This window comes from Microtus pennsylvanicus, chromosome 21 (genome assembly GCF_037038515.1).
Source record: "Microtus pennsylvanicus isolate mMicPen1 chromosome 21, mMicPen1.hap1, whole genome shotgun sequence".
NCBI classification, from domain to species: domain Eukaryota; kingdom Metazoa; phylum Chordata; class Mammalia; order Rodentia; family Cricetidae; genus Microtus; species Microtus pennsylvanicus.
In genome coordinates, this window is record NC_134599.1 from 26,255,573 (window position 1) to 26,282,551 (window position 26,979).

General features: G+C 45.6%; 1 protein-coding gene across 3 annotated transcripts in view; it reads left to right on the forward strand.

Annotated features, from left to right (window-relative positions):
• The window catches only part of Crim1 (cysteine rich transmembrane BMP regulator 1), a 175,639-nt gene extending 149,732 nt beyond the window's left edge, over window positions 1–25,907 (forward strand). For all 3 annotated transcript variants that reach the window (XM_075954985.1, XM_075954986.1, XM_075954987.1), the window contains 6 exons: window positions 355–570; window positions 4,998–5,219; window positions 17,834–18,028; window positions 19,370–19,492; window positions 21,941–22,131; window positions 23,426–25,907. In XM_075954985.1, coding sequence (XP_075811100.1) covers window positions 355–570; window positions 4,998–5,219; window positions 17,834–18,028; window positions 19,370–19,492; window positions 21,941–22,131; window positions 23,426–23,602 — 1,124 coding nt within the window. In that variant the 3' untranslated portion in view covers window positions 23,603–25,907. The remainder of the gene's footprint in view (window positions 1–354; window positions 571–4,997; window positions 5,220–17,833; window positions 18,029–19,369; window positions 19,493–21,940; window positions 22,132–23,425) is intronic.
• The last annotated feature ends 1,072 nt before the right edge of the window (window positions 25,908–26,979 follow it).

The window sequence follows — 26,979 nt, forward strand, 5'->3', positions numbered from 1 at the left end:
TAACAAGCATTCAGTAAATGAACGATCTCAATTCTAGACAACTCCTGCATACCCCGGGATGCTCCAGCGAGTGAACCTCCCTGTAATTTCATTCTTATTGAATTCTCTCAGGACTATCGACAGACTCAGCCACTCGAACCTCCCTTCCTGAGATTAGCTCTTTGTCTTCCGTTTCTAGGCATGGAATTTGTTCTTTCCTTTTCTATTCCTGGGATAAGAATAGGGGTGAGTTCTCTCGCTCCTTGGGCCCTTCGGCTTCTCTCTCCCTTAAAGCAAGCACCACCCATTTCGTCGGCGGTTACAGAAGCTGCGGGTGAATAATTGCTCGTGTTTTGGTTCTGTGTCATTCCTCAGATGACTTTGTGGTGCAGAAGCCAGAGCTCAGCACTCCCTCCATTTGCCACGCACCCGGAGGAGAGTATTTCGTGGAAGGGGAGACATGGAACATCGACTCCTGCACGCAATGCACCTGCCATAGTGGCCGGGTGCTATGTGAGACCGAGGTGTGCCCACCACTGCTCTGCCAGAGCCCCTCACGCACCCAGGACTCCTGCTGCCCCCAGTGTACAGGTAACCAGCATGGTGGCATGGCACAGGCTTGGTGGGAAGGATGCAGCTTTGTTTGATGGTTCTGTAGACATCAGGATGAGCTCTATGCCAAAGCCAGGAACCTGTGCATGATCCTCTTGGCTGCCTGCTTCCCCAATCCATTCCCCTCTGTCACCCACATACTACAATCAGTATGCTTGGCACCTGAGTTGACTTTGAAAGAGAAAGACTGACTTTTCCCTTTCTCCTTTAGCCTTACAGTTCACATTGACGATGTACATAGAGTACAGGCAGCCCCTCTGTGCCAAGTTATGTCAGATGACTTTGCTGATGTGAAAAGTCACCTCACATTGTTTCTAACAAATGCGAAAACTAGTTATTGGAGAATAATATAAATACAACTCCTGGAAATTAGAGAGGTTGTAAAAATTCTTTGAAAATATGCCCATGCCCTTCCAAAACTGTGATTAATGGGCTAAAACCAAGAGTGTTGAGTGGGTGTCCCTGTGTGTGCATGGGGGCTGTTCCTGTGTTCTTCCTGTGATTGCTCAGGCCTTAGCAGGTAAATTTCAGGTCATAAAAGAAATATGTTATATTGTAAACTTGCTGAGATATTAAATGTGTGCTACACTTCTGGTTTTATACCTAAAATAGTAACTCTGCCAACACTAGGAAAAATGACTTTTAGAAAACAATTCTAATTCAACACATAAAATTGCCAAAGCAGCTGGTTTTATTTGGTTGTGTTTAATCTTCCCAGTTTCTCAACTAAAACCATAACCACTTTCCTTCTCTGTATACAGTCAGTGAGTTTTTGCTCGGTGGAACATAAACTTTCATGTTTTATTACTTCCCTTTTTATATTGATGATCTAGTTAGCTGTCTGGGATCTTGTGCTGTCTGTCTGCCCATCATACTCAGTAACTAAATTTCAGCCAAAGTTGATCTTGGGACAGATCTATTTGTGTAAGTAGCAACTATGTTCAGCAGAGAGGCCTAGTGCAAAATCTTGTCTACCGTAAGTAGTCCATTTGTATTCTATCTTTAGACTCTGTGTGGCCTGTTCCAGCCGTGTTTTTGTCGTGATCGACATGTTATATGGAGGCAAGCCCTGCTGGTGTTTGTCTGTTAAGGAAGACCTATGACTGTTCCCATCCTCCTGATGGGAAATAGTTAGTGTCAGTGAGCGTCTATCCATTTTTGCAGGCATTTCCGGAATGCCTGAACTCAGCCCTGGGGATCCTGAGAATAATGAAAACAAAATAACTCCTATCCTGGGGAACATTGGTCAAAGAAAAAAAAAGAATAAAACATGCCAGTGTGGTTCTACGTTAAGAAAGTGACGGTGCACAGAGAGGAACGGTGAGAGGGGGTACTTGAGCTCCAGAAGATGTGAGGAAAGCAAGAAGTGCCCTGTGCTCTCGGGGCTAGGGGCTGAGTGACTAGGAGAGGTTCAGGAGGAGATACTTCTCTGTGACCGCCAGCCCAGGTTCTTGGATGGGACACCTGACTGCACTCAGAACTGAGCCCAGGAAGAGGTGATGGACAAGGCCCAGGTCAGGCTTAGGCCCAGCTTCACAGTAAGAGTCTGCATTGCAGAGGCTCCTCAGGTTCCTGGCAAGGCAGCTGTGGCTTTCTGCTTTTCGCTCTCTAGGGCTGAGTGATACTCCATCTTATGCCTTGCTTTTTCTTCTCATTTGTAAACTTGGGCCAAGGTGACTAATATTTTTTCCATATATTGATTAACTCAGTGGTAACTCTCATCTTAAACTTTGGAGGTGTGTGTATGTGTATTCCAAAAGTTACTTTTGGATATCTGAATGAGGCCCAAGCTAGACTAAACAGTATTTAAATGAACTGTGGATCCCGTAATGAATCTTTTCAGACTATTTGTAACCAGACTGTAGCAATGAGGATATTTTTTTAAGTCAGACTCATACTGCCTCGGCTTCTCAAATGCTGGAATTATACATACTAGCCACCATGTCTGCTTCACTGCCATTATCTTAAAAAAATGTCAGTGTCTTTTACATCACAGTAAATTTGAAGAGTAGCATTGGTACGTGCTACACATCTTGAAAAAGACCAACCTTAGGTGACCACATGCTAAAATGGTCTAAGTATGATGTAGACTCGTCCACAAGACACGTGTCTGTATGGTGGCGACTTCTGTGAGACATCTCCCCGTTCTGCCTTACCTATGACCTGCCTCACCTCCTGTGCCTTACCTGTGGCCGCCTCCATAGAAGTGGGCCCTGAACAAAGAGTAGGATACTAGGGTGATCCTAGTCCAGACGCCACAACTCTCAACCGTCATCCCAGCACTGGAGAGACTAAAGAAGGGTAATTGCCACCACTTTGAGACCAGCCGAGGCCATGTGGTTCCAAGCCAGCCTTTCTCGATAAAACAAATGAATAGGGTAAGAGAGACAGGGAGACACAAAAGAAATAAAACGATGAGTGATCACCCAGGAAAAACACTGTTAAGTAAACCAAGAAATAAATGTTTGGAAACAGCATTAGACAGTCTCTGGGGCTAGGAAACAGGAAAAGAAAGGAAGAATCCAGGTGTCATTCCAGGTGGTGCTGGTGGACAGGGTTTGGTCAGGAGCCTCCTGGGTAGTAGAAATACAGTCTACTCTGACTCTCCCGCCCGCCACAGCAGCGCATCTCGCTATCCTCTGGAGTTTTCTGGGCGTCCGTAAGAAGCCTCTCTGATGTTAAGGCATTCATTTCCAGTGTTGTCATTGCTGTCCCATCTTCATCATCTCAAGTTTTAGCCACAGAGTTGAACATGGTTTGCAGAAAGCTAAACGAATCCAAGTCTGCAGGATTCTGGGGAACTTAGGGACCTAGACCAGCAGACCAAGCTGAGTTGTACTTACTTCCAGCCAAAGTTAGCTGTGGCCTCCCTCTTAAAGAAGAAATTCTCTCTAGGAATAGATGTCCAGGGGATCCCATCCTTCCATCTTTTATTTTACTGAACATGGATGGGACATAAGGAACCGTCACAAGGAACTGTCCATGAACCAAAGTCCCATAGTGAACCGGAACCAGTTGAACCAATGTCTGGTCTTTGTGACTTTGTCTTCAGGACTGGTGTGGGGAGAGGTAGTAGTGGTTGAGGAGAGATTTTGGACTCTTGCCATTGTAAGAGCTTCCCTCAGAGATAGCTCCAGGTGCAGCAGCTACCTTGGTCTTCAAGGAGGAGCAAATGTGCTCACTGAAGGGTGTGCTGGGCTCATGACACAGGCAGAAGAAGGGCCCTCCCTCCACTTAGAACTTCTGTAGCATGTGGTCGCTACACATCTGCCTCATACTTTGTCTCATGGCTGAGGACAGCAGCATTCATGATCCCGATTCAGGAGCACACAAGAAAACACCCCACTGTGTGGCCACTGGGGAAAGGTGACTGGATTCTGGTTTTGCTTGGTCCGCTGCCATGCCTCTTCTTAGACTCCTGGGATATTGTGACATTTCAAAAGCAAGAACCCCACTAACTGTTTCATATCCCAGATTTCTTCTTGGGCGTCATTGCCATTCATTTCTGTGGCTTACCAACCCCCAAAGAGCTAGCTGTATTTCCTGGCGACACTCTTTTTTTTCCATTTCAAGTTGTCATCTGATGTGGAGACCTTCCATACTACAACCACGGATGGTTTGTAAATGCTTGATCTGGGTTGCTAAGCCTTGCATCGCTAATGGGAACGTCTCAACTTAGGAATGTTACAGACAGGCATCTAGATAGCGCAGATCAGTGAAGACACATTTGAGTGTTGAGTGGTTAGGACTGCGCTGACTGCAGCTAAGAGAGAACCTAGCTCTAAAGTTTAAACTAGTAGAGGTTTGTGTGACCTTACACAATGCTTGAGGCAGGTATGGACTACTGTTGATTCTGTGGCTCAGTGACTTAGGATAAGTTTGTGAGTGACTTCAGTCAGCACAGTTTTCAGGGTAGGAAGAGCGTGGAAGGGATGCGGGCGGCAGTGCCTCCACCCTCGGAAGCAAAGCGGAAGCAGCCCTGGAGATCCCTTTATTAACCCTGTGCTGCAGCTAGACCAGGGGCCTCCCCTCCTCCTCTCTGGGTTGCAAGAGAGTCTGGGAAAGCAGGAACAGGGTTTCCTGACTCACCCATTGTGATCCAAGTTCCATGATCTCCAAAGAAAATGAAGACTTTGCTGAAGGTAAGAAGGAGGGCGAGTAGAACCTGTGCAAGCACCTGGCAGAGTCTCGATGACAAGTCTTTTCCTATTGTTACTGTGTTCTAAAACTCAAGACCTTGCTAAAATCAGGCTTCCTAATTTTATGACCAGCCGTGTCTTTTTTTTAATGAGGCACCCAGAGCCTCAGAGACAGGGCGTCTTTGTAAGTGTGACACTTAACTGTGCTGTGTGCGTCGTTGGGACCTGCCGCGCTGGCTTTGCTGACCTGTATGCTCATTTTTCCAGATGAACCACTTCAGCCTTCCACATCCCATAATGAGAGCGTGCCTAGTTACTGCAAAAATGATGAAGGGGATATCTTCCTGGCAGCCGAGTCCTGGAAGCCTGACGTTTGCACCAGCTGTGTGTGCATGGACAGCGTCATTAGCTGTTACTCGGAGTCCTGCCCGTCCGTGTCCTGTGAAAGACCTGTTCTGAGGAAAGGCCAGTGTTGTCCCTACTGCCTAGGTAAGATCAAGGGGAGGAAAAACCAAACAGCCTTCACCTCTCCGAGTGACCACTGAATTGACACCGACAGCCATTTGCGTAGATCAGTTAGTGTTTTTTAAATTGGTTTTCCTGGTTGGTATACCATACCAACGCAGTGTGTGGACATTAATCAGGGAGATGAGGGAGATGTGCTCCCAAGGTGGAGGGCATGGAGAATAAATCGCTGCTGTCTCAGAACGCAATGGTGTTACAGCGCCGTTGTGTTCCACTGGGACCCTTAGCCAGCTCTGCATTTTTAATATCATAGCTCTCGCTACCTGACTGATTTTGATAGCCATCCCAAGACTACTCCCCATATTAGAGAATATTCGTTACATAAAACTTGCCTCTCCCTTGCGACCAACTCAATATGAAATATTCATTAAATCTTTATTTGTTTGGCTTTTCCTGTCTGACGGGGCAGTGGGGTGATCCTATTTAAGCCACGTGGCTGTCCATGTTGGTGGCCTGAGCACAGAGTGAGGCCTAAATAAACGATAGTTCTCGTTCCTCTTTGTGGCCCATGGTGCCACATCCTATAAGCAGAGGACATACGAATAGTAACCCCTAATGTCCATACCAAACCGGTCCTGTGGCTATGAGCCAGATGCCGCTCTGGGGACCAGAAGGAAGGCTGAGACAGATGGCATCTCTAATCAAGGACAGCCCTGGCTCCCAAGGCCCTTGCTGTCTTTATTGGTTTTGCATCCTAAAGTCAAATGAGAGACAAGACACATCTCAGTCCCACAGTGAACCCTTAATCAGAGTGGCAAATGAAAACACATGCCTTTGTTAATTAATGATAGCTAATTGTGCACTTACTGCCAGTGAGGTCTGCGTGCTTCCTAGGCATAAGTCATTGCAGGTGTTTTGAGTAATACCTGGGGAAGAAGAAAGAGTTTCGGGCCTCAGAACGTTGTTCTTGAGAATTTTACAGAGCTGGATATGCTCAGTGGTTATACTGAGTGTATTCAGTGTGTGTAGTGTGTGTGTGTATTTGCAAAGAATTTAAAACAATATGTCTTGAAAACTGGGTCTCTCCTTTGACCATCTATATAATTTATCCTTTAAACTAAAGTGCTGTTGGGTGAGGACCGTGGGCAATTGTGATGTAATAGCAACTACTGATCAGGAGTCTACAGAAACTGGGAAGGACGGTAATTTCCCAGCGGGAAGAGATACCTGTAAGCATTGTTCCTAAATGGAACTAAAAATTGATCAAGACACGCATCCACATTAGCTACTTACCTTTCAAAGAGCTGCCTACAATTTGTACAAGAAATGGCACGCTGCCCTTGGTGCTAATCTAAATCGGAGATGTAACCAGGATACTGCCCATCCCTCCCAGGGATTCCCTGTGAACAAGACAGTTGTGTCCCGCTCACTTAGCGGACCTCCAGTGACAAAAGGAAGAATTAATGAACCACCCGGGAATACACGGTTAATCCTTGGGAAATCAAGCCCAGATGGCCTAAGAATTCCATGTCCGCTTCAGAGGGGAAAACAGATCTCCTAACACATTTCTCTTGTGTTGAAATTCTCAGAGGGTTTTGTTCAGCTGATCCTCCCTGTGGTGTTTTGTTGCTTCATCCCTTAAGCCGGTTACTTTAGTGGTGAATTAGTTTTCATGTGATGATGGTAAATCACTTCTCTTTCTCATAAAAGCAATTCCCCAAAATCATGGAAAGAAACCTTAGTATGTTCTGCCTCCTGCGTTTCCCCTTCATTATCTCAGTTCCTGAATCATTTAGACGATGCAGTCTTCTTTAACGTAGGCGAGAAAGACCTATTCGGCCAGACTTTGTGATTAGGGTTTTAAGTTAGAGTATAAGCACTTGCATTAAATTATGGTTCATATAAGTGCATATTGTGTTCCAGCACCCTCTACAACAAACCCCACCCCCCACCCCTTCTACCCACTGATGTGTCTATATGTTCACATGTGTTCGATAAGCCTGGGAGCCATCCTAAGGGAACATGAAAAATTCACTATCTGGCACCTGCAGCTTGCGTGTGCTCACGAATCTTACCGCTCCATCCCTGTTGTACCCTTAACACCCGAATTAAGCCTCCCCTGTCCGTGTCGTGCTTGCTTTGTAAATACGCTGCTTAAATCGCGCCTGCTCTCGTGTGGCTCTGCCAGTCAAGCATTGAAAGTTGAGTTCATGAAGTAACTTAGGGATTTCCTGTCTGACTTGCCTCTTTTATGTTTGGGTATTTTCTCTTACTGTCCCACCTTCCCATTAGCCCAGCCCTTCTACAGAGGTACCAAGCCTGGGCAAACCAGCCTTCCCGAAAATCCTTCATAACCGTGGCTGACCTGCAGATCCTTAGTCATCTCGAGAAGGGAAAACAATGGGTCCGGGCCAGGGTTTCGTGCTATTGAGCACCCGACTGCTTTCCCATAGAACAGTGAGAACCAGTCTGGGCATTGGGGCATTGTCACTTACACTCCAGATTGTCAGCCCTCACTAGGGACCGCCCAAATCACCAGGGGCACTGGCCTTGCTGTGGCCTCAGGTCTCCTACTGGTGAGCCGTTGCTCTAACAGCCTCACAGCTCCTGAGAAACCCACTTTTTTCTCATCCCCAAACCAGGAAGTTCGCTCATGTTTGCCTTTGAATTTCATTTTCTCAGCAAAGGTAATGAAAAGTGGGCGATCCTCCTAAAAGTAGGCTTCTAATTACAAGTGTTTGTGTTCCTTTCAGCTAAATTATCTGCGCGCTAATACGCGGTGATAATGGTTCTCTTTTGATGTGTGAAGGCCTCCTATTACGTGTGCTAATTTAGTAGGATGTGTAATACAGACATAATTAATAGGATTGGTGATTAATTTTGAAAAGTGAGCAGCTTTGTCTAATTGCTTATAATACTTATCATTAGGGAATTCATCCTTCTACTCGAATGAAACTAAGTAGTAATTACCCAATCATTTTAATGGAGCATCTTAATTGATTTTCTAATTTTTTTGTATTCTGCCTTCCTATACAAATACACACAATGCTTGGCTGTATTGTCATAGGCTTTCTGACTATAAAGATGGCTCAGAAGGTAACATGGGTGTGGGTCAGATAACATGCATGGTATCTGGGTGGTTGGAACTGCTAGATGCCTCTGTTACCGTGCTCTTCACTTCGAGAGTCCAGGCTGATGTTGAGGGTCCTCACTTTCTACTGGCCATGCGCTGTGTGCCTTCTCATTCCTTCCCAGAGGGGAAGAAAGTCTTTCAGGGCCCATGAGATCTTGGCTGTCTTTTCCCAAGAGAGGGAAAGCAAACGAAGGACCCATGACCACCACCCCACCTTCCCTCACCATATTTGTGAAGATGCCTATCCTGCCCACAGCTCTGGCAAGGGGGCCACGAGTAGTCCGTTGGATCCTTTGTAGGCCTTTGATTCGGTTTTTCCGGGTTGGTCAGTCCATGGAAAGAGCAGTCCTTTGATTATAAAGATTATTCCTTATAATCAGTTATAACAGATGGGGTCGTACGTTAGTTCCCTGTCAGCTTTGGAAAGTGAGGTACTCAGATGTACTACCAGCAGGCTGGTCCAGGAGAACAGGAGCACTCTGCTGGCTGAGCCAGAAGTCTTGCGTAGACTATTACCTGAAAATTACAGTCTGGTAAGGATGAGTTTATTTGTTAGTTGCACATTGCTTTACTTGATATTTTAGGTCACATACTGAGAATTACAGCTAGAAATCCCCGAGTCCATGAATCTTTCGATTTAAGAAGATTCTGAGAAGCATTGGTTATTTTTGGATGAGAGCTGTTTGTTTACATATATATATGCTTATGAGCATAGTTAAGATGTTCTGCTTATGACTTAGAGTCACTTCAGAATGCCTTTAATATGGCTCTTTGAAGATCTGTCAAATGAATTTTTGATAGATGATTTATTATAGTTTTCTTCCACCACGTCATTCTTTTTATTATACCTCTGTCTGATTAGCGCATAGCCGTACTTCATATTTGCTGTGTGTTAGTCTGTCCTAATATTTGAAGTGGCGCTATCACGAGGCTGTCCTGGCTCGAGTCAAAGCCCCCTTTTCCCCCTCAGTGCACTGCAGTGCTATAATTGTATAGTCATCTTCAGGGAATGCATAGGAGCATGGCTCCCTAATAGAGAGGGCTCTGTGTCCTGAACCACACCTGTCGGCTGTACAGCATCCCTCATGCTTGGACGTCAGTGTGCGTCAGGCTGAGTGATCAAAACATTATCTCCTTAGATCTCTGTATGCATGTACATCAGTCAGCATCAAGTATAGTAACCGTTTGCATCAGCATCATTGAAATGCAGAATCCATGGGGTTCATGTCGCATGGTTTTAAGTCATAATATCAGGACACTAGAATCGAACACTCCGGTATATTTCTTTAAAATTAAAAAGTTGTGCACACTGTAAAGAACTTGCCGTAGAGCCAGGGTTGTGATCCTGACTCTGAAACATACCGGCTTTGTATCTTGGTGATACGATACAGTCTAATCTCCTATAGAGGCAATCTGTGCATCTCAAAGGTCCCTGTGTACATGAAGTGAAGCTATATTTGTATGCGGAGAGGTAAACACTACCTGAGTGGCCTGCCTCGGTGAACCGCTGCTGCTTCAGGACAGACTGCAGCTAATCTAAGCAATGTTCATGTAGTTCCGTTTATCTCCTCACATGGAGTGGAGCTTCTGGCTTCACCAAGAGAGAGGCCGGCACCGCATGTCTCTGGTGGCCTTCTGAAGGAGGAGAACACAATGATGCTTGGTGGTGCCCTTCCTCCTGTCTTTTCTCATCTTTAAAGGTCCATGGCTTCTTTGGTCCTTTCTGTGGCCCAGGTAGAAATAATACGCTCTCTGTAATACTTGTGTTGAGGGCAGTGTCTTACCTACAGACCTCACTGTCTTTAGACATTTTTTTTTTGATTTTTCGAGACAGGGTTTCTCTGTGGCTTTGGAGCCTGTCCTGGAACTAGCTCTGTAGACCAGGCTGGTCTCGAACTCACAGAGATCCGCCTGCCTCTGCCTCCCAAGTGCTGGGATTAAAGGCGTGCGCCACCACTAGACATTTTCTAAATGTGAGAAGAGGGGACCCATAAATTTGGTTTTAGAAGTTAGTGTCATGAGAAGAGTCCATGAACTATTCATGTGGTCTTCGCTGTTGTTGATTCTGGAGGGCATGCTCTCCTAGCATCCTGCATCCCTTCCATCCCTTCCCCAGCTGTCACAGTGGCTCCAGATTGTCACCCTCATTGTCAGAACTAGCATTAAAGGCATTTAAGGGAAAGGAAAGAGATGCGGTGTGATGGAAAGGCAAGGGAAACAGAATGGGCATTTGTGAATCGTTTAGAGGGTGCGAGAAGGAAAACATTCCAGTTGTCATCCACTGTACCAACCTTGGAACTGCTCTAAAGTTACCACACCAAAAATAAACCGTGTTTGATTTCAGTTTGCTTAGGTCTTGCCCTGCACCCTAGAAAGCTCCTTCTTCTGTATAGTTCCCCCTCTGTTTTTGTTTCTCCATTTAGCCAGGCATCATGAACAGAAACTCACATGTTTGTAGTTCTGGGACATAGCATCTGTCTGGGCTCATGACCTTGTGTTAAAGATCCCTCTGCACGGAGGGAGGCTGGTACTGGAGTCTCAGAGTGGACCAGCATTTGTCCCTTCCCGTTTATGTCTGTACAAGAGGCCAAACCTGGTTTTCTACCTGCTAGTGATAAGGGATGGGTGTAGCCCTCTGCCAAGACAACCCACCTGATGAGGACCCCTGGACACTGCTGGGAGAGGATTTCTGACGACAGGGAACATCTGCAGGTTCAGAGACAGCGACATTTGGCCAGTTAGGCTTTCTTAGCCAGACGCTGTACTCAAGCATCCTAAAGAAAGTTGCATCTCTTTTCCTTCTTTTTTAGAGCCACCTTGATCTTGCATCGTTACTGTCTGCCATTTAGAATACATTTATTCATTTCCAGAATTATTTTGGTGTGTAATATCAACACACACACATACCTACCTTCCTGTGAAATAGTAGGCCTTACTATAAAATAAGACTTCGTTTCAAGTTGAAAATGAACTACTTGTTTGAACTTGAATCTTGAAGTATCCCCAACCGACCCACCGTAAACACCTTGATACAAGAACTACATTCCATAGCTGAGAAATTGTGCCCTCTTTGCATGCAGTGGGCTCAACCAAGGCACGGTATGCCAGCTGGTTGGATTTCTGTTGATGACACTCAGGAACATTTGTGACAATTCTGTGGGTTTGAAGCAACCATTTTACTGCAGTGTGGTGAAGAAACCTGGAAGCCTCTTTTGATCTTTTTAATAGACTTAGACATCATATCCCAAAACATAGATGAACTGAAATAAAATAAAACTGAATTTTGAAGAAAGGATTTTGAAGGCCACTGGCTTGTGCATCGATAAAGATACTTTACAGAGGTGGCAGCACACTGCATGATAATGTTTGCCCCCTTTTTCATATGCAAAGGATTAAAACTGAATGTTCTCCCAAGCTCTTTCCCTCATTGAGATTGTTCAGGCCCAGCATGCACCCAAGCCCATTTGAGCTCCCCCGCTTGACCTCTTCCGAGTCTGCACTTCCCATTGAGCCGGCGCTCAGGGTCTCTGCCTATACATCTGCAAACTTGTGCTGACCTCTTGGCTCTTTACTTAGATTCCCGCTTCTTGCAATTTCTGTTTAAGACATCCCTTTACGTAAAAACAAAAAAGATAGTGGTGCTAGTTTCTTGAATAGAGCTTGTTCACATCTCCTGTGTTCTGCAAGCATGGCTCTCATGCCTAGCGTTTGCCCAACTGAAGTTGACGAAGGAAAATGACATCACAGGCAGGGACTTGGTGTCTTATCAGAAAGTAAAATGGAACATAGGTTTGTCCTGCTCCCTTGTGGGCTGGAGAAAGGCGCCGGCGGTGCATTGTGAAAGTGCACATGGATGTTTTAGTGAAGCCCTTGCCCTGTACTGAGGCTTGATCGTTAGTAAGCCTGGGCTGCTTGTTTGACTCCCTCTTCTAAACCGCATGCCACCCGTACTGTGCCAGCGGCCTCCTTACCCCTGCCTGAGTGACCTCACTAAGTATTACTTACCAGAAGTCAGACTGAGGAGATAGCTGGACAGATAAAATGGCCGCCGCGGCACAAGCAGGAATGCCTCCCTTTGAATCCCCAGTACCCATGCAAAAAGCCAAGCATGGTCGCATACATCTGTAGCCCTAGCAACAAAGGAGAAGGGGACACAGGCAGATCCTCAAGCTTGCTAGCCAGCCAGTCTGGCCAATCATGGACTTCTGGAGTCAGTGAGAGAAGCAACCAAAGTATAGGTTGGGGAATGATAGAACAAGATACCTGTCATTGATCCCTGGCCTCTTTATACACCCATGTGCACACACAACAGACACACGTGCGCATATACAGACATATGCTAAACTATATATACACACCTCAGACTTCAAACTTAGTGCCCACACTAAAGTGGAATGCTGTAAGCAAGCCCTGTGGCTCTGGGGGCGTGTCCCGAAGGGAATATACCCTGCTCATTACTGAAGCCAAGAGTTGAGAACAATTCTGTCAGTGTGCCTGCATCCCAATACCTGAGGAAGGAACAGATGCCCGAGAACAGGACTGTGCTGGATTGATATAAACAGGGGACTTCTTAAAGCAGAAGCAGCATTTAACTTCTTAGCCACCAGGATCCCAGAGTAAATTACTTTTCCGGACTCCGTTTTGTGGCAAGGATTTGAAAGAACTGATGCAATTTCTAAAGCTGCCCAACTTCCTCCCAGGAAGGGCCTCCCACACTATGACCAGCGAAACAGAATTAGAACCCCAAGTGTCTGTCCGAGAAGGTTATCTCGGAGGCAGAAACTGAAAGCCCAGCTGTAATGCAGGTTACAGTAGGTTTGGGGTTCCGCATCCTTCCGTAGAGGAAAGGGAAGCCATCAGAAGCTTCCTTAGCAGAGGCTCATGTATCCAGCAGTAGGTCAGAGTCGGCCAGGCCTGTGGGCCCATGTGAGTCGAGACTGGAGGTTGAACCTGGAAAGAGGAAGAAGGCACTGGTGGCCACCGCTGCCCTTAGTGAACTTTGTAACTAAAACAGCTCAAGTAGTAAAAGCCAGGTCCATCCAACCTTCACAGCTTGCCGAAAGCTTTTGTTGTCATACTGAAAAGACGTGAGACTGTCGAGTTTAAACAGCTGAATTCAGCCTAGAAAGAGTGGCCATGGAAGACCTTGACAGTTCTCCCGTCTATATAGCCAGAATCCAGGACAGACAGAGGGGAACCACACTGAGTTCTACACCTCTGCTCCCAAAAGGTTCTGCAAATTTTTCAGTGTGGTCCTAGGCGGTACAAGATACTGTTGCTTGAATTGCATACAAAGAAGTGTGTGTGAGAGAGCGACAGAGACAGAAGGCGTGGGCTTGTTCTGGGATTTACCCTGTCATAGAGCCACTGTGGCAAACAGACCCCAGCTCTTGGCTCACCATGTTGACAGTGGCAGAAAAAAAAAATTCCTTAACTGAACGAAGCCATTCCAGATTGGATCTGATGGGAAAGACAGAGACCCAGGATGAGGAAGCAAAATGCCAGAGCTTATCACACCAAGGTATAGCCATTCAATAGTGACTGTCTCTCCCGAATGTGTCAAATATTGGCCCTCGATACCATTGCCAGTGGGAAAGCCCAAAGCCGTCTGAAACTGGCAGTGTCCTCAGAATACGATTTTAGCAAGGGTTGCTTCAAAGAGGACCTTGTTTGTGAGGATCTTTAATTCCTAATATATTTGTTTGAAAAGCAAATGTTCCTCCTCTGTATCAGTGCCGAACCCGATGCTCCCTTCCCTCGTCATTTTCCTCTGAGAGGGAGGAAGGGAGACAAGAGTTGTGAGGGGGAGACATATTGGGGGTGGCTTCCAGGCTTGCCCAAGTCCTCAGCCAGGCTGTGCCGCTTGGTTGAAAGAGATCTCCATTGCCTGGAGTCACTGAGTAATAATGACTTTGGTCTCTGTGGCACTGATATCTGCCCAGAAAGCGACCCCCACATCCCCCAAGTCATGCTACTGTGCTTGGTAGATAGAAGGCATGTGGAGGGCGGGGGGGAGCCAAACCCTCTCTAGTTCCTGCCCCACCCTTCCTGTCCTCACATCTTAGTCGAGTGACATTAATTCCGTGTGCCTCCGTTGTTTATGGAATTGAAACAGTAACCTGTCCCCTGGGCTGTGGGGATCACACAGAACTGGCGCATGCGTGCCTGGGGCAGAGTAGTCATCCAGCGGTGGAAGTTATGAATGATATGAGGTACTGAGAAATAGGAGCGCATGGTGTCATTGCCAGCGTCAGCAGAGCCATTGGGTGTTCGGTGCAGTGGTGAGAATCAAATAGCATATGCTCCCAACAGCCACACCAAAGCCACACAGAAACTGTATGTAGGTCTGCATTCCTCCGCAGGCGAGGTGTTTAGAGTAGCCTTTACATGTAGTCTCCATTAGGCTAAGCAGGTCCTACGAGAAAGTGACAAGGGCTTTATTAATTCATTATAAAGACCTTCAAAGTGCATAGACTTTGCCCCATCTTCCCATTCTGAAGGGTTCTTGAACCCATGGTCCATCTGGCTACCACCGGCTCTATACCATCAAAACTCTACCAAAGCAACTAACCTTTCAAGAGAAACTTAGTGTAAAGCAAAAATACTTCCATTTTTTCTTTTTTATTTTATTTTATTACTTTAAAAAATACCAACCCAAATTCCCACTCCCTCCACACACACTCTCCCACCCTACCCCCTCCAATCCTATGAGAGGGCAAGGAACTCATTAACCAAAGCCTATCTTACTATTTATTGGGCCAGATGGCAGTTGCCCTGCTAAAGCTAGTTACAGTTTTCTCAAAATCAAGAGTCACGTCCATTTGCTTTATTGGCAGCATGAAGATTTATTAGCACAGTGTACCCTGGTTTTTGACCCTACTCGGAGAAACAAAATTAGTTGCTATGTAATGTTTTGATATTTCGGTTCAAAAGGACTTTGCCAGCGAGAGCAAGAATGATGTCTTTGACGCGGGGGGGTCCCTGTGAATCGGGGACTGGCGATGCACTTGGGGTCTCTGCACACTAGACAGTACACTAACTGACCCACCTCAGGTCAGACACCAGTTGAGCCTTTGGGGGGCTCTGAGTGTACTGCATGACCTCAGAGAGCTCCTGAAGAGCCTGGTGCACCCTGGAGCCCACGTAAGACGTGTCTTGCTGCCATCTGGCAACCGCCGTGCTCAGAACATCTTCACGCCCCGTTTTCCACATCTGCTCTCAAATCTGAATTAAGCCATTTGCAGATGAACCGAAGCTGAAAGTGACACGCCTCTGAGGTCCTCGGGGATAAACTGGTGAAAAGGCCAGGTAGTCAGCCCACCTGTGGGGAAATAACTCTGTAGAGACTGCACATCACTAAGGGGGTCAGGAACTCCATTCTGCTCTGGGAAACTGAACCTGGATCTCCTCTCCTTGGGTTGCTAGCATAATGGGTTCCACTGTGTTTGATGTCACTGTCCCCCTTGTGTTTCCTTGTATCCGTGGTGGTAGCTGCACTGGACTTAGTGAGGGAGACCCACACACAAGGCTGCCTCCACCACACTTGGACAGGCTTCTGGGTCAGGGTCCGGCCTACATTAGCACCGTGGTGAGCGTTGGTTACATGTGTGGATGCCCTCACAAGGCTGAACACATAATTGCCATTGTTAACAGCTCAACCTCATTCTGGAAGCGAATATTGCCTTGTCAGCGTTACTAGCGATGAATTATTAAATATCTTAAGGCGTAATGAGTTTCCGTGCTGAGATCCTAAGAACATAGAGCCCAGTGCTTGGCCTTCACTTGAACCCCTTTGCACAAAACCTTCAGCCCGTCTCTCATGGCGCTTCATTCTCTTCCTCCATAACAGCACCGGCAGGGGTGCCACCAACATAAGCTGCGGTGAGGGTGACCGTCAAGATGGGGCAAGGGGTTGAGCCTTCCCTTTCCCAGTTCCTCGCTCAGCACTCTGGTGGCTGCTCCACCGTCGGAGCTATTTCACAGTTTATGTAAAGCATAAGCAGGAGGGTTGCTGTGTAAAGGATCACTTCCTTCCAAGTACAAGGTCACCGCATAATGGACTCTGGATCAGTGGCCAAAGCTATCGCCATGCGATGATGATGGGTCAGAAGACTTCCTGAATTAAGCATACGATGTAGCTCTACCCAGCCCATTTCCTGTGTACGTTTCAGATATCGTAATTGAAGTTGCCTCCTTTAAGGATTCCATATTAGCAAACACTTGTATCACATTTGGTTTGAAAGCCTTCAAATGAGTTGTTAACTTCATAGATGATTCACCAAATCACTTAGTGTGGAACATGGACTAGTAGCCAAATGACATTTTAGCAGATACTGAAAAATGGATTTCTCATTACTTCTAAAACATCCCTTGTTGGGCTTTAGGCAGTAGTAGTAATGAAACAGTAGAAAAATGTTGAGAGACGGGGGCTGTGCCTTTTAGTGCATGTTACAGCTTTTATTCCTTTGCTTAGATGTTCTGTGTTCTGTCCTTTGTGTCTGCCCAGTGAACATCATAACCCCCGAGAGTCTCTCGGAGCCTCCCGGGAGAAACACCGAGCCCTGAGCATGCCAGCTTTCCTAAGGGTGTTTGCCATTGCAAGTGCCCAGAGGTGCATAGTGTAATCTTTAGAATCCAAGCATAAAAATGCCTCACACTTAAGGTGTCACCCAGCCAGTCATTGGCCTGGTGACAGGGCTTCTCCGTGGATCAGTACATCTCTGCCTTGCTCCTGAACTGCTGATCTGGCTTCCTCAGGGCCACCAGTCTTGAGCTCCAGAGAGAAAACAAACAAGCTGTTACATGAGATCAGCATGAATAGGTTAAGAAGAGAAGGGAACCTGCGAGGGAAAGGATGTCCTAAGGAGGAAACGAGAGTGGCAGGACATGATACAGATTTCTAAACACAAATCATTTTTAAACGTATTTCGTTCTGGAGAACCACAGTTTGCTGGTGTTGAGAGGAGAATGGGTTAGGAGAAGTCAGTTTGCGTTGGAGGGGGAGAGAGATGTCCTTGTTGGCGAGAAACCATGCGCTATCCGTGAAAGGGGAAGGGAGCAGTTCTCTAGGCTGCTGTCTTTATACGGTGCCGTCATTCTCATCCCTTGCCATCTCCCAGCGTGGTTCACACTAACGGTGGGCACGGGGATTGGTAAAGTCCGGCTCTGTAATCGTGCCCAGCTGGACCCCTTGTCCCTCTCTGCATCACATTCTGGATAACAGCCTAAAGACACTTGCCCAGTGAGCAGCACTCCCGGGAGGTTGTTACAGTTAGTATTCTCTGCTAGACTTTGTGGTCCCTGGTCAATTGTGGGCCACAAGAAAAGGGTCAAGAGAATGGCAGACAACAAACACTGTTGGGACTAGAGAAAAAATGGGTCACCAAATCCTGGGGATCATCGACCACCATGTGATCGTGTCAGGCTGTTCCCTTTAGTTCCCCACTAGAAGAAGATGCTATGCAGTCATTCAGTCATGCCGCCGTGTTCTCTTCTTTTTCACTAGAAGACACAATTCCAAAGAAAGTGGTGTGTCACTTCAGCGGGAAGACCTATGCCGATGAGGAACGATGGGATATTGACAGCTGTACACACTGCTACTGCCTGCAAGGCCAGACCCTCTGCTCCACTGTCAGCTGCCCCCCTCTGCCCTGTGCCGAGCCCATCAAGGTGGAAGGAAGTTGCTGCCCGATGTGTCCAGGTATCTAAGCCATCATCCTTCTGTTCTCAAGCCAAATAGGGCCCAGGCAGTGGGTCAGCCCAGTTGCAATGCTCTTACACAAAGTCCTCAGGGTAATTTGCAAAACTCTCACCATGTAGGTGAAGGCTGTACCTCTTCTGATTTGCATACTCTACCTTTAAAGTAGGGGACAGCCACACAGGTAGAGCCACCCCATTAACGGCCCCTGCCCTGTCAGAGTAGCGTAGTTTCAGTGTGACCGTTGGACCAGCCCAGAGCAAAAGCTTAAGATGGAACACAGAAGGGAGTAGGACATGAAGGTCTATCAGAACAAAAGCGGAAGACTTGCAGTTAAAGAGAGTAGATCTGAATCATTCTTTTTTTCAGTTAAGTAGTTCTAGCTTGTACCCCACCACCCCTTGGCTGAACCCTTTTCTTCCCACGTGTAACACACACGGATACCTCCTCTGGCCCTTCTCCTTCTCAGCAGCTGCTTAGTCAACCTCTTAGTTTCAAACCTGAGCCCCCACAACTGCCCAGATTCTCCCTGAGTCTTCTAGTTTTCTATCCCTGGGCCGGACTCCTGCCAAAACAGCTCCTTTATCCCCTGCCCTAATCCCAGAACTGCAGAGCCTTAGCCTTCACCAGGACAGCCTCTGGGCAGTGTTCCCAGTCTGATCCCCGGCACACCAGAGACTCCCCAGGCAGTCCGGACCACACGTAGGCTCCCTCACATCCAAGTGAGGCCCTGAGTGAGACAGGAACCATTCCATCACCACCTTGATGCTCCCGTCTCCTCGCAGTATTCGTGTTAATGAATCTCTCTGTTGAGGACAGTAACCTGGGATCCGTGTCAGCTTAGGGGTACAGCTACACTGTGGAACTTTAAAATGGCGCCACTAGACAGTGCATCGCTGAACTTCGGTGGCCTTGGGTTGGGACTCAGCAGATAAACCTATCTGAGCCTTTCTGAAAAACCTTTAAAAAAAAATTACAGTGGTAAATGCACAAGTCCTTCTCGGCTCTCACCATGCTTGGTGAATGGTGGTATACACACACAAAGAACCAAAGCATGGAGAGATGGAGAGCCCAGTGTAGCTGTGACACACACACACACAACTAGACACAACTACAAAGCCAACATTTGCCAGGAGAAAAGGGTGGTGGAGGAAGAGGCTGAGACATGCTTCCACCCCCCACAAACCTAGCTGCCAGCATCAGCTGTGCAAACTGGGAAGGCGAGCCATTCACCTCCTGGGACATAGGGCATTGACTCGAAGGCTCTGTCTGGATCGAGGGCATTAACACCAGCAATAAGCAGCCTGTCCATCATTTCTCACGTAAAACACTTCGTTCTTTTAGAAATGTATGTGCCAGAGCCAACCAATGTACCCATCGAGAAGAAAAACCATCGTGGCGAGATTGACCTGGAGGCTCCCATGTGGCCCACCCCAAGTGAAAATGACATCATTCATCTCCCTAGAGGTAAACCCTGAAGTCAGGTTACTTGAGATCTGTCTTGTCTTCTTTGTAGTCTGCTTTGTTTATTCCTGGTTTAAGGGAAGAAAAAACAACACTTTCTTTCCAAATGGCTCATGAAAGTTCACTCCCTCTGGGAAAAACCATGGCTGAAATGTATTCCACAGGTCAACATTAGTCAAACATGTCTACAGATCATTGGATAAATGCCTCCTTCCTGGTCCTTTGTGCTCCACCTCCTTCCTGGTCCTCCGTGCTCCACCACCTTCCTGGTCCTCCGTGCTCTGATGCTTGGTGATGAGGGGAAAGAATCTGTTCCTGAGGCAAAGTGGGCATGAATGAACATAGCCCCTTGGGGACCTGTCCTTAGCAGGCAGTATCCCTCTTTCAGATTTTCACACTGAGTTCATTTCTACAGAATTATTTTATTCCTTCTACTTTTTAGTCGTGTATAATAAAGAGAGGAGTTTGTTTCTCATTAGCTCAGAGGCAAAGCACGGCTGAATTCCCATCACCACTTCTCTTAAAAAGGAGAAGAGTTAAAATTTATGCTAAGCCCTGGTTCAGTACTGCCTCCTGTTGACTTCAAGCATGCTTTTCAGAATCGTTTTTGCAGTTTTTCTATTTCTTTTGGAAGAAGCGGGCATTTATTGCATGAGAGATTAATGATCTGTTACTTCAGACATTATAAACATTATCTTTGGAGCAAGGCAGATGACCAGAGAGCCAAACCCCTGTACCCAGGGTTCTGGCTTCTTGTGAGATTGCTCAGACTGGATGTACATTTAGCATTGTATGTTCAGTCACTCAGTCAGCATATTTGTCCTTGTTGGAAGTGAGGGCCTCCAGTCACGAGAGCATCCTCGTCAGATATAGTCTGCTGGGGACCTGTGCATACATAGCGTCTGTTCAAAGTCCCGGAGCGAGACAAGCGTGCTTCTCCTTGGTAATTCGTCTTGTTTCGACCTGAGAGGTGTGAGGCCTGTTGGTGATTTTTACTTCTGGTGTTTTGAGTTCAGGGAATTCAAAGTTAACTTCTTTGGTGTGCTTTTCAGCATCCTAGCAGAACAGAAAGAATAAAGTTTGTAAAGAGCCCTCAGTTCTTCAGCAGGATTTTCCTTCATCGTTTTGAATCCTCACACAGGATGGATGCATAGGCCTGAGACCACACCTGGTATCATTTGGAATATGGGAAGAGAGACCTGCTTTTTTTTTTTAATTTAACCTAATCCATCAATAAAATAACAGTTTTGTCATAAGCATTTTCCTTCATGCTATTTATTTATTTATTTATTTATTTATTTATTTATCGTCTTCCTATAGAGTATTCCCCACTGTACTGGCCGCTCAGTAGCCATAGCCTTAACAGCACAGAGCTGCCTTTTGAAAGAGCAATTTCTTTGGACATCACATCCTGTGTCTTTCTGTCGCTGCCCTTGATCGGTGCAGACACCTGACTAGAATGGTTGCCATGGAATAAAATGACATTAAAGTTTCAGAAACCAGTTCCGTTTGCTTATGATTTTGTTTTGGTTTGTGCGGTGCTGGAAGTCAAATCCCGGACCTTGAGCCTCATAGAGTGCTACTGTGGAGTTACATGTCCCGCTTAGCACCTTTGTTTTTGGATTTTTTAAAATTTATTATTTTGTGTTTGTGCATGATATATGCACGTGGAGGTCAGAGGAGAACTTTGAGGTCGGCTCTCTCCTTCCACACTTATGTGGATTCCGGGGATCGAACTCGGGTCATCAAGCTTGTCAGCACTCCACCAGCTGAGCCATCCCACCTCCCACAGAACGATATTTCTCTTTCTGAAGAACTGTCGTTCCCCCTGTGCTTCTAGTATAATTCACCAGGGCAAGAAATAAGATATTTTTTCAACAAGTTTATTAAAAATAAACATTTTTGCTTAGAACTCAGCAAATTAGAAAACCAACTACATTGTCTCATGTTTGATCTAATGAAACTTGGTATCTACCTGTGGAATGCACTTGGTTCTGGTCTCTCCATTTGCCAATAAGTAGGGAACGAAGCTGTTTCGCTACTAAAACCATAGCCCATCCAAAATCTTATTCATTGTAGGCAAAATATTTTAATATTAGTAACAAATGTTCTTAAGTTAGTCTAGTTTTAATCACTTTGAAAAATCTACCCAGAGTTTTACATTCCCCCAATTAGCGACAGGAAATACCTTCTTGCCCGGTCAGTAACATTCTTACCCTCTTTTTTAAAGTTACTGTTATTGTTGTTGCAAGTTTTTTCTTAATCTTATTTAGCCTCGAAGTACTTTCCCCGTCTAAGAGCGCTTTGGCTCGACATTAGACTTTAATCACGCCTGTAGCCCAAAGTACCGGGAAGCAATAAAACCAAGCTGCTGATCTGTATTTGCAGTGCAATTAAAATAATCCTCTAAAATTCCGGGGAAGCACTAAGTGCTTGTCTCTTCTCTCCTAGATATGGGTCACCTCCAGGTAGACTACAGAGATAATAACAGGCTGCGCCCGAGCGAAGACTCATCGCTGGACTCCGTTATCTCAGTTGTGGTTCCCATAATAATATGTCTCTCCATCATAATACTGTTCCTGCTCATCAACCAGAAGAAACAGTGGGTGCCGCTTTTGTGCTGGTACCGGACACCAACTAAGGTACCCTTTGAGAGTCTCTCGAGTGCCAGATCCACCACTGCTTACACTCCTTTTCCCCTCAGTTTTCTTTATATGTTTTCTGTTAGGCAATGTCATTTTTATTTTGCTAAGTTTTAATGTCCAGTATTTATCAAGCTGGAGCAAGCAAGCGTGTAATACTTGTGCAGGGCAAGATTGAGCATGAATTACCTGCCGTCCGCTGGCGAATGAGTCCTGACTTCCACAGGACCCAACTCCTTGGAGCTTTTTTTTTTAACATGTTTAAATGAGCTGATACCTGCTGAAGTGAGTCCTGAATTCTCATTTATATTTGAAGCCAAAACTTGACCATCTTGGTCTTTTAATGGAGAGAGAAAAGGAATCACTAAAGAAGGGAAAGGACGGAGAAGGCAAGAGGAGCTTGGAAGATACTGAGCGAGCAAAGAAGTCAGCCAGGCCAGACAGGGTGAAGAAAGACACGTGAGATAACACAAGGTCCCGAGGCAGACTTCTCACCGAGGGACAAAGAGAATGCTTTTGTTCTAATCTAAGGACCTCTTAATCATGCCTGTTTTAAAAGGAAGAAAAACGTATATTAAGGAAATAGCCACTGCTTCCAACTCAAACCCTTCCTTTTGCACTCAATTAGACAACCTGAGTATTTCATCCAACTTCCCCTCCTGCCTAGTAGGGTTCCCCTTGCATATAAAGTTCCTGTCTGGTGTGTGTGTCCATGTGTGTGTGTGTATGTGTGTGTGTGTCCTTGTGTGTGTGTGTGTGTGTGTGTGTGTGTGAGAGAGAGAGAGAGAGAGAGAGAGAGAGGGGGGGGGGGGGAAGGAGGGAGGGAGGGAAGGAGGGAGGGAGGGAGGGAGGGAGGGAGGGAGGGAGGGAGGGAGGGAGGGAGGGAGGGAGGGAGGGGGAGGGAGGTGCATGGGCACAGCCTTTATGCCAACATGACACGGTACTGAACAAGGAAAGGAGGAGGTGCACTATCCAGTATTCAGGAAACCTCTGTTAAGGTGTGAAATCACAGCGAACAGAACCTCTTTTGCTGTGAAATCTGCCTGCCTGGTAACTTCTACCGGTTTCCAGCCCTCTTAAATGCAGGCCTGCAGCCCAGGATTTGCAAACAGCTACGATGTCCCTTTATGTACAACTTTAATGATAAGACATCATGCCCCGCAGACTCTGGCCATCCTCATATGGTGAAACTCCTGTCTCACCTGAGTTAGGTCCTGAGTTTCTGTCCGTTTGGCATATAGAAAGAAGTAAGCTAAGTCTGTGGGTTTTCTCTTTCTCCTCTCTCACTGAACAGCCATCTTCCCTGAATAATCAGCTAGTATCTGTGGATTGCAAGAAAGGCACACGAGTCCAGGCGGACGGTTCCCAGACGATGCTAAGAATTGCCGAACCCGATGCGCGATTCAGTGGCTTCTACAGCATGCAAAAACAGAACCATCTGCAGGCGGACAATTTCTACCAAACGGTGTGAGCGCAGGCGGTGGCAGCATGGATGAGGTTTCGAAAGAGAAAACAACAACAACAAAAATCTGCTCTTTAAAGTAAACTAGAATTTGTGCACTTGCTTAGTGGATTGTATCAGATTGTGACTTGGTGTCCGGCACTAAGGACTTAACTGGGATGGGCTCTGTCTACGGCATTGTGCAGAACAAGCATTCCCACTTGGCCTCAAGATCACTGACCATATGTTTTCATAGAACCAAAGTTTTAAAACTTGCTAAAGTATATTTGCTTGTAAGATAGCTGTAGAGACATTTGGGGGTGGGGCAGAGAGTTTGGTGGGGGAAATGGGTTGGGAGGGTAGTGTTGGGAAGAAAAATTGGTCAGCTTGGCTCGGGGAAAAAAAGCCAGGAAAATAAAAGCAATTCATGGCCCAGAGGAAATTTTTTTTTTCCTGTTGCTCTGAAGAAGACTCTGTTGGTCGCTGCAAAGCTCGGGCCTGAATGAGCAGGAACACAAAAGGCCTTGCGACCCAGCTGCCGTACCACCAGACAAGCGCACCAGAACTCTTGATAGCCATCCCAGGTGTAAAGCCACAAGTTTCTCTTCTATACAGTCACAACTGCAGTAGGCAGTGAGGAAGCCAGGGAAATGGATAGCACCATTTCTCGAAAGCGGGTTATTAAGGATCTATACAGTTAACTCTTTTTGCTGCTTCTGTTTCCTTCCGTGCCAATCAGCCAGTTCCTAGTAGAGACAGCAGGTGGGTAAGGACAAGGTCACCTCTTGACATGAGCACTGGAGCTTCTCTTACCCCACGTGGCAGGAAGGCGGGCGAGGGTGAAGGACACCAGGCATTTCCAGGGGCTATACTTCATTGTTGTTTCTTTCTGTTGTATCGTCGGTTGTTCATAGTTTTGTTGAAGCTCTAGCTTAAGAAGAAACTTTAAAAAAAAAAAACTGGGATTTTTTTCTTTATTATATACTGATTCTACAAAATAGAAACTACTTCATTTTAATTGTATATTATTCAAGCACCTTTGTTGAAGCTCAAAAAAATGATAATGATGCCTCTTTAAACTTTAGCAATTATAGGAATATTTATGTAACTATCTTATGCTTCAAGAACAAGAGTATTTGTGTGCATGTGTATATAATATATATACATATATATTTATACACATACAATTTATGTTTTCCTGTTGAATGTATTTTTATGAGATTTTAACCAGAACAAAGGCAGATAAACAGGCATCCCAGAGCAGTGCTTCTGATCACGTAGGGGTTTTTGAATAACACAATCTCATTTATCTGCAGTTTAATTGGAAAGAGAGGTTGTGAGCACGCGCGCACGCACACAGGTGCGTGCATGTGTGCGTGTGTGCACTTTGAGCAGCCAGCATCCCACCTGCTATGGAAAGGATGTCCCTTTTATTAAAATCTTCTTCCTCGTTTGGGTTTGCTTTCACTTGGTCTTCAATTCGCTCACTGGCCAGAGACATTGATGGCAATTTTTTTTATCTGCATCACTAATCAGCTCCTGGATTTTTTTTTTTCAAACAACTGTTTGAAACAACTACTGGAATATTGTCCACAGTAAGCTGGAAGTGTGTTGTCGTTTGCCTCAGATATAGCTGACTGTACTCTAGTGTTATCTTTCAAACAGCTCCTAGCACTTTTCCACTAATGGCCACCCGTGCATTGATTTGCCTTTTCAAAATGCTTGTTGTGAAAGACACGGATACCCAGGATGCTTAATGTGAAAAGAAAATGTGTTCTGTTTTGTAAAGGAACTTTCAAGTATTGTTGTAAATACTTGGACAGAGGTTGCTGAACTTAAAAAAAATTAATTTATTATTATAATGACCTAATTTATTAATCTGAAGATTAACCATTTTTTTTGTCTTAGAATATCAAAAAGAAAAAAGGTGTTCTAGCTGTTTGCATCAAAGGAAAAAGATTTATTATCAAGGGGCAATATTTTTATCTATTTCCAAAATGAATTTGTTAATGATATGATGTTACTGAAATAGATTTACATCAGCCTGATTAGTATAAAATTTTGTTGACAATTTATCCATTCCTGGCATAAGAAAAAAAAACTTTATCAAAAAAATTGTAAATGCTTGCTTTTTGTTTTTTCAACCATGGCCATATATGAAAATACTAACAGGATATAGGACAAGGTGTAAATTTTTTTTATTTTAAAGATATGATTTATCCTGAGTGCTGTATCTATTACTCTTACTTTGGTTCCTGTTGTGCTCTTGTAAAAGAAAAACAAATATAATTTCTTGAAGAATAAACCGGGCATATAGCACTTGGAGTGCACCAGACTTCTGGAGTATTACTTTTGTTTTCGTAAAGCACAGCTGTGGGGGGATGGTTTACAGCCCGGTTCTTGGCAGAAATAAACACTAAGTCAAAACCATGCACTTCAGGAAGACTTCTGATCTGGGGTGAAAACACAGTGATCTCCCAGGGCGACCTGGTCCACAGCAGTTAAGGAGCATGGGCATCCATCCCTCAGCAGGTGGCCCTTCCCCACGGACTCCTGCAGAAAGCTGTCTTAGACTGGACTACCTAGGAGTGCTGCTCTCGCAAAGACAAGAAGCTGGCCTGCCTGCTGCTGTCAATCACAAGTGAGAAAGGTTCTCATCATTAGAGCAAACTGAATATCCCTTCTCCAAAGTATTGCAAACAGCAGACCCCCTTAGGTTTTACGGTATCTCCCTATATAGTGGAATACTTGGGGATGGGGCCTAAACATTAAAGTGTCTGTTTCACATATATGCCTTCTAGACAGTCTCTGGACAGCTGAAGTAACACTTTGTTTAGCCAGCCCAGAGAGGCCAGCTGTGGAATTCTGCATGTGACACTTAGGGTATCATGTTGGTACTCACAAACTTTCAGATTTGAAGACATTTTGATAGAAGATTTGGATAACTAGGTCATCGCAGGCTTAGTTTTTGTTTGGTGGCGTATCCTAGGCAGTGTGCTTCTGAAGAATAACGTGTTCGTAAGACAAAACTGGGGAACCCATTTAAAGAGAACTGTCTTGGTATAGGATTGCAGGTGAAACTTTAAGCACAATCCAGAATAAGCCATGAGCAGGTCAAGGGCTTTAAAACTGATCACTAGAACTCTGTTTTTAGTCTCAGGCACCTTACAAATTCGTTCTAATAAGTTTCTTAAATTACTAATACTGTGTGTTCAGTAATTCAACTGAATGTGGTCAGTAGTCCTGCATCTTCACCGTCAAGCAAGATGCTGAAGTCCAGTCTCTTAGTAAATGCCACGTGCCCTCAGACTTCAAACTGGGCCTGCTCCAGCAGCCAGCAGCATTTCACTGACAAGAGTGGAGAGTCTGGATGACCCTTGTATATGAGACTCTAAGGTGGAAAAGAC